Source organism: Oncorhynchus mykiss, chromosome 15 (genome assembly GCF_057628025.1).
Source record: "Oncorhynchus mykiss isolate SJ-2025 chromosome 15, ASM5762802v1, whole genome shotgun sequence".
Classification (NCBI taxonomy): domain Eukaryota; kingdom Metazoa; phylum Chordata; class Actinopteri; order Salmoniformes; family Salmonidae; genus Oncorhynchus; species Oncorhynchus mykiss.
Genome location: NC_143036.1, coordinates 48,017,786 through 48,025,445, shown reverse-complemented (window position 1 = coordinate 48,025,445; position 7,660 = coordinate 48,017,786). Strand labels below are relative to the sequence as shown.

The window sequence follows — 7,660 nt, the reverse complement described above, 5'->3', positions numbered from 1 at the left end:
CCAAAACTAAGACTACATAAGAATGTGGTATATGAGTGCATTGGGAATTCAGACATTTCGCCTGCTCTGTCCATTAGTGTTAGAATTGTCTCTGCTTGGCGGGCCTATCCTTCTTTACCCAACCATCGAGGTTGCTCAAACTCTGTTCTTCGTTAATTGGTAAACAATAGGATGACTCCCCCTTATTTGTCCCCCGCTGTCTTTCTCACAGATGGTGTCTCTCTTTCCTCCTCTGTGTTTTTCCAATAACCCTGCCGTAACAGATTTCTCACCCTCTCGCTGCGGGCCACTGTTTGGACAACTGGAGAACTCTTCACAACAAATTGCCCTGACCCCCAATCATTTGCCAGACAGGCTCGCCCCCACTGAGGTTGATCTCACCCCCCTACCAATGGTCATTTGGCAGGTCAACTCCTCCCACACCCCCTCCAGATCTAGAGGTCTTTATAAACCGCGGGCGTAGTGGCCAGTTGGACATCCATCTATACTTCTTCTCAGTGTAGCCGTTCCACGGGACAGAAGCGCACCAATAGAGGCTCGCCGCCCATTTAAGCCATAGCAGAGCAGATATCGCCGCGTTTACCGCAAAGGGAATATCGTTATTCAGTATAGTATACAAGGGATACCAGCTACAGAAATGAGTACCGCATGTCTGATCGTCAAACAGACGCCCTTCGTTGTTGCTCCTCGTCCGCAGACAAATGACAGGTAAGCGCTCCAAATAAGATCACTGAATATTCCAGGAATAATATATAGCACTTTTGATGGTGATATCGTGTAATAATGTCTATATTTAATAAGTGTAGACCTATATTGACGCGTAAAATGTGCTTTATTATGGCACCACCCAATAGCCTTTTCAGTCATTTTCCAAAAGGAGTCTATTATTTTACATTGAATACTATTATTTTTATGTGGAGGCAATAATATTCTCTAACTTAAGCTTGTACAGTAGGGTGAATTCATACCAGCATGCACATGTAATTATTCAGAGCACGTTTTCCTTCCACATCCCTTAGTATGTTAATGATCTCTGTTTGATTGACACTACAACCATCCTGCACGGTCTTTCTCGCTGCAGATATGATTCACTATGGAGACCTTGGCTCACAACCAAGAAGGATATGCAAAGGGAATGCCAGAGAAGCAGAGAGTCATGTGTAAGTTTATATTAGCCATAATAATAAGCTCTTGTCTGGTCTTTTCTGTTGTGTTGCAGTTCTTTATTAGGTTTGTTCAATATGGGCTACTTAGCCCACCTCAAATGTAGGTCACCAGTTTTATATACAGGAAAATATGAAAGTTGAGAAAAGCAGTGAAAGTCTGGCATTTCATTTCACATAGAATGTAAGATAGTGCCTGTGTATTTGTGTATAATGTTGATTGAAGCGAGAGAGGAGCTGCAGCATAGCATTTAAGGCAGTGTCCATGGCCAGGCAGGAGACAGTCAGACAGTCCTGTAGAGGAATGGAGGGAGAGAGGGAGGGCAGTATTACCATTAGCAGCACTGTTGCAGAGCAGAAGGTGTGAGTGCTTAGCTGTTTTCCTGTCACTGAGCCAATCAACTGAGGCTCAGAGGGTGAGAAGGCATGTCTGTTGCACCCTGTCAGACTGACCCGCAGCACCATATGGCCCTACTGACTGGCCGCGTCCCAAATGGCACCCTATTCCCTATTTAGTGCATTTCTTTTGACCAGGACCCATAGGGCTCTGGTCAGAAAGTAGTTCACTATATCTGAAATAGGGTGCCACTTAGGATGCAACCTGGCTCTATCCTGAGCTGAGCTGGCCCCACACCTCACACCGACACCGAAGGCGACAGCCAGAGAGTAGTGCCCTCCAGATATCCTACTAGCTTAGCACTTTCCTGCTGTTTTCCAGAAAAACACTAAACTGGACACCTCAGGGAGTGTTGTCATGATAGAGCGAGAGGGAGAGAGAAGTTCAGGTACTTCACACACAGCAAACACCTCTTGTGACTTCCCTAGTTTGGCACCCAACTCCAGCTGGCAGTAACTTGTGTGGTGTGGTTGGCGCTGGTGTTGGGTTTTGCTAGGACAGGATGTCAGGTCAAGATAGGTGTTTGTGGATTTGTGTTTCTGTCTGGCAGTATGGTGAACTAATGCAGGACAGGAGGAGGTCTAGGTGGTGGTTATGATAGCAGGGCATTTGGTGTTTGTGGATTTGTGTTTTGACAGGACAGTGCGGTAGATTAACGCCTAATTCTCTCTCTCTCTCTGTGTATTTACAGCCTTACTCCAGACCTACAGACTCCACCCCTGCAGCTCCAGGTCTCTTCCCATTCAATGGGAAGTCCCAGTCCTTCCAGCACCCTGTCAGGTCAGTACCATGTCCCAACAGGCTACACTCCTGCTCCATTTTAGTTTTAATGTGTCGATACAGATAATATATCTGTATCATTTAGGGCCAAATTATAATTTGAGATATATACGTTATTAATATCTCATTCTCACCACAGCATGATTTACTTAAGTCAAGAATTGCCTTTGCGGATCTCAAGTTAGGATTTGGCCTTTAGTACGTGTCTGTTTTCAGTCTGAAGCTATTCCAAGGGTTCGGTGTGTTAACATTTCTTGATTCCCTCTACCACTTCGGTCTACTTGTGTGTGTTTTAATTCTCAGACTAATGGGAAAGGTATCCGTTTTGTTAACATTTCTTTATTCTTCCCAACACCGCAGACTTTTCTGGCCCAAGTCCAAGTCGTTTGACTACCTGTACAGCGACGGAGAGAATCTCCTGAGGAACTTCCCTGTCCAGGCCACCATCAGCTTCTACGAGGAGTCAGACAGCGAGGATGACGAGGAGGACGAGGAGTGGGAAGAAGAAATGTACAGCGAGGAAAAGGAGTACCTCAAGCGTCAGTCCCACTACACCAGCTACAACTGAAGTCTAGAGGGTTTCCAATTGGAACAGATGGAACATGGTGATATTCCATAATATCTCTTTGTGGTACAACAGAAAATGATGCCTGGACGGAAACACCTCTGGCGAGACACCTCTGGCGAGACACCTGGAAGAACCTATATAACTGGAGCTGTCTTCACAGTCAGAATACATTCTTATTCTATGAATGGAATAACCACTGTCAGTCAGAGTCATAGACTTGTCCTACAGGAGCACAGAACGATCCAACAAACCATTTATGTCACATATTCAGTAGTACACAGCATGCCGAGCACAAGAAAATAAATTGTAATGTCTTAAGTATTCTAGATAGTTTATCTTACCTCCATGAAAGCAAAGAAGCCTAAGTTAAATGTGAATTGTGGAGCCTGTTTCAACTGGTATCTTGTATTGCCACTATGTTGGCATAAGCTCTGTTAAGCAAAGAGTTACATGTATTTCTGTAGCAATACATAGTAATGGAAAGTTGCAAAAAGTAATGTATGCAGTCTTGCTCTAGTACCATATATTAGTCTTCCTCTGGGGCAGTGGAATGTATGCAAGGGATTGTATAACTACAAACATTAAATCCCACATTGGGATAGTTTATCTCAGGGTCTGTACCTTGTTTGTGTATAAAAAAAAGTATCTATTTGCGTTTTATTTACATATCTAATTTATGATGTACAATTGTATATAGATACATACAGTATATGTTTATATATTTCCTATTTTTCAACTTTTGTGTATATTGTCCGTCAAACACTGTCTAAACAACAGCGGTTAAAATAAAAACCTATTTTGGGAAAAGCAGATTATTTAATCTTGTTATTTTCCTATTGATTACATGATCAGAGAGAAAAACATTGTTTATGCTCAAAATGGCACCCTAATCCCTTTATAGTGCACTACTTTTGACCAGGGCTCATAGAGCTCTATTCAAAAGTAATCCACTATAGAATAGTGTGCCATTTGGAGCACACACTGCAGGTCTGCTGTTGTTGTTGTGAGGGGGATCAGATTCTACTCTCTGTTTCCCCCCTGTTATCTCTCCTCTCCTTTGATCTGTCCATATCTGCTAGTTCTGTGGGACTGGGAAGAGTGGAAGTTCACTACAGTCTCAGAACAAGAGGGTCCAAAAGGGCTCTTCAGCTGTCCCCATAGCAGAACCCTTTTTGGTTCCAGGACGAACCCTTTATGAAACCCTTTCCAAAGAGGATTCCACATGGAACCCAACAGTTCTACCTGGAACCAAAAAGGGTTCTCTTATGTAGACAGCTGAATAACCTTTTTGGAACCCTTTTTTCTAAGAGTGTAGTACACTATATAGGGTGTCATTTGGGACACATACTCTTCAGTGTCTCAGGTTGAACTGGTGGAAAGCAGAGAGGGCATCCAGGGTTGTGGTCAGAGATTAGGCTCTCTGGGGTCCCAGTTCACCGGACGCATTTGCTGTTGTCAGTTTCACCACTTAAGGCCTGACCTGTCACATGACAACCCCTAGCCTCGTCGAAAACAAGGTTTCCCTAATCGGAAAGCCTGGTGAAGTATATGGCAGAAAGAAGCTACAAAGGGGTGGAAACCAGTGACGCCTCGCAACATGTCAAACCAATCAAGTGTCTTGCTTGGGCAGAGCTCAAAAGGTGCTCACTACACTGAAAATTAAGCTTCTTAAATGGTTCTTCCTCAGCTCTTAAGTGTGAGGTTCTTGACATGGCATCTATGGTTCTTCAGAATTCTTAAAGGTTCTTGAAATGTACAGTGGGGAGAACCACATAATTTGATACACTGCCGATTATGCAGGTTTTCCTGCAAGTAGAGGTCTGTAATTTGTAGAGGTCTGTAATGTAGAGGTCTGTAATTTTTATCATAGGTACACTTCAACTGTGAGAGACGGAATCTAAAACAAAAATCCAGAAAATTTAATTGAATGATTTATAAGAATTTAATTAGCATTTTATTGCATGACATAAGTATTTGATACATCAGAAAAGCAGAACTTAATATTTGGTACAGAACCTTTGTTTGCAATTACAGAGATCATACGTTTCCTGTAGTTGTTGACCAGGTTTGCACACACTGCAGCAGGGATTTTGGCCCACTCCTCCATACAGACCATCTCCAGATCCTTCAGGTTTCGGGGCTGTCGCTGGGCAATACGGACTTTCAGCTCCCTCCAAAGATGTTCTATTGGGTTCAGGTCTGGAGACTGGTAGGCCACTCCAGGATCTTGAGATGCTTCTTACGGAGCCACTCCTTAGTTGCCCTGGCTGTGTGTTTCGGGTCATTGTCATGCTGGAAGACCCAGCCACGACCCATCTTCAATGCTCTTACTGAGGGAAGGAGGTTGTTGGCCAAGATCTCCCAAATGATGTTTCCACCTCCATGCTTCACGGTTGGGATGGTGTTCTTTGGGTTGTACTCATCCTTCTTCTTTCTCCAAACACGGCGAGTGGAGTTTAGACCAAAAGGCTCTATGTTTGTCTCATCAGACTACATGACCTTCTTCTATTCCTCCTCTGGATCATCCAGATGGTCATTGGCAAACTTCAGACGGGCCTGGACATGTGCTGGCTTGAGCAAGGGGACCTTGCATGCGCTGTAGGATTTTAATCCATGACGGCGTAGTGTGTTACTAATGTTTTTCTTTGAGACTGTGGTCCCAGCTCTCTTCAGGTCATTGACCAGTTCTGGGCTGATCCCTCACCTTCCTCATGATCATTGATGCCCCACGAGGTGGGATCTTGCATGTAGCCCCAGACCGCGGGTGATTGACCGTCATCTTGAACTTCTTCCATTTTCTAATAATTGCGCCAACAGTTGTTGCCTTCTCACCAAGCTGCTTGCCTATTGTCCTGTAGCCCATCCCAGCCTTGTGCAGGTCTACAATATTATCCCTGATGTCCTTACACAGCTCTCTGGTCTTGGCCATTGTGGAGAGGTTGGAGTCTGTTTGATTGAGTGTGTGGACAGGTGTCTTTTATACAGGTAACGAGTTCAAACAGGTGCAGTTAACACAGGTAATGAGTGGAGAACAGGGGGGCTTCTTAAAGAGAAACTAACAGGTCTGTGAGAGCCGGAATTCTTACTGTTTGGTAGGTGATCAAATACTTATGTCATGCAATAAAATGCAAATTAATTACTTAAAAATCATACAATGTGATTTTCTGGATTTTTGTTTTAGATTCCGTCTCTCACAGTTGAAGTGTACCTATGATAAAAATTACAGACCTCTACATGCTTTGTAAGTAGGAAAACCTGCAAAATCCGCAGTGTATCAAATACTTGTTCTCCCCACTGTATGTAATCCTGCAGATGTGTCCCTTTCACAGCAAATTGGCCAGTGTTAACTAGTGTTGATTTTACCGTGCAACATTCCAAGTGTTGATTCAGGAGGTAAATTAAGACTAAAGAGTTCAATTAACATTCTGTGGTGTAAAATAATGAAAGTGTTGGTGTTAATAACCAGAGTTGAACCAAAACCATTATCAGTATTTCTCAGCATGCTCTGTTGCAGGTTTATTTTTAGAATAGTTTGTTTCAATATATATGTTTTTGCATGTGCATTGATTAATCAAATCAAATCAAATTGATTAATATAGCCCTTCGTACATCAGCTGATATCTCAAAGTGCTGTACAGAAACCCAGCCTAAAACCACAAACAGCAAGCAATGTAGTTGTAGAAACACGGTGGCTAGGAAAAACTCCCTAGAAAGGCCAAAACCTAGGAAGAAACCTAGAGAGGAACCAGGCTATGAGGGGTGGCCAGTCCTCTTCTGGCTGTGCCGGGTGGAGATTATAACAGAACATCGCCAAGATGTTCAAATGTTTATAAATGACCAGCATGGTCAAATAATAATAATCACAGTAGTTGTCGAGGGTGGAGCAAGTCAGCACCTCAGGAGTAAATGTCAGTTGGCTTTTCATAGCCGATCATTCAGAGTATCTCCCCCTCCTCCTGCTGTCTCTAGAGAGTTGAAAACAGCAGGTCTGGGACCTTATACTACTCAAATATAAATAACATACATTTTTCTAAACTATTCCAATCTGTTACCTGCATTTATTGCACCCGTTACTGAAATAGTTGTTCCAGTTGAGATATTCTCATATGTTAGTCTTCCCAGCCCTGGCAGTCATTCTGAATGCAGGTTGCAGGTGACTAAAAATTCAAAATGTTGGATTTCTCCACTCAGGCTGGATTCCAATAGGAATTACACATCGCTTTTCAGGACCGGTGTGGCCTGTAAACTATGATTTATTTGAGGCCACTATATAAAACTAAGTCCTAAAATAAGAATGCCTTATAAAATATGTATATTTTTAAATAATAAAATTGGAATACCAACATGGTGAGGACCAGAGGAGTAAAATTGAGTCAATAAAACTATCATGTCTCTGTCACTAGCAAACACAGTCATGGGTGGTACTGGTAACTCTAATATTCTCTCAAAAGGCACCCTGGGACGTATGCAAATAAGGCTTAAAACCTTATAGCAGGGCTATTCAAATCCGGTCCTGGAGGGCCGAAACATTTCTGGTTTTGGATTTTTGTATAGTTCTTCAAAGAACCATCCCATTTATGGTTCTTCAGAGACCCTAAAATGGTTGCCCTTTGGCATTGCTCTCAAGAACCTTATTTGGTCCCAACTTGCACCCTTACTTTTAAGAATGTAGATTAGTGCCGTAGGAGCCACAGTGTGTGAGGATGGCCGGGCGTCCCTTTTAGGGGCATGTGCGGGAGGGTTCTTGAAATG

General features: G+C 43.1%; 1 protein-coding gene across 1 annotated transcript; it reads left to right on the top strand.

Annotated features, from left to right (window-relative positions):
• The first annotated feature begins 261 nt into the window (after positions 1 to 261).
• On the top strand, positions 262 to 3,718 carry ripply1 (ripply transcriptional repressor 1). Its single transcript, XM_021563310.3, has 4 exons — positions 262 to 708; positions 1,082 to 1,160; positions 2,252 to 2,340; positions 2,701 to 3,718. Exons 1-4 carry the CDS (start codon positions 638 to 640, stop codon positions 2,906 to 2,908), a joined length of 447 nt encoding a protein of 148 aa, XP_021418985.1. The 5' UTR covers positions 262 to 637; the 3' UTR covers positions 2,909 to 3,718.
• The last annotated feature ends 3,942 nt before the right edge of the window (positions 3,719 to 7,660 follow it).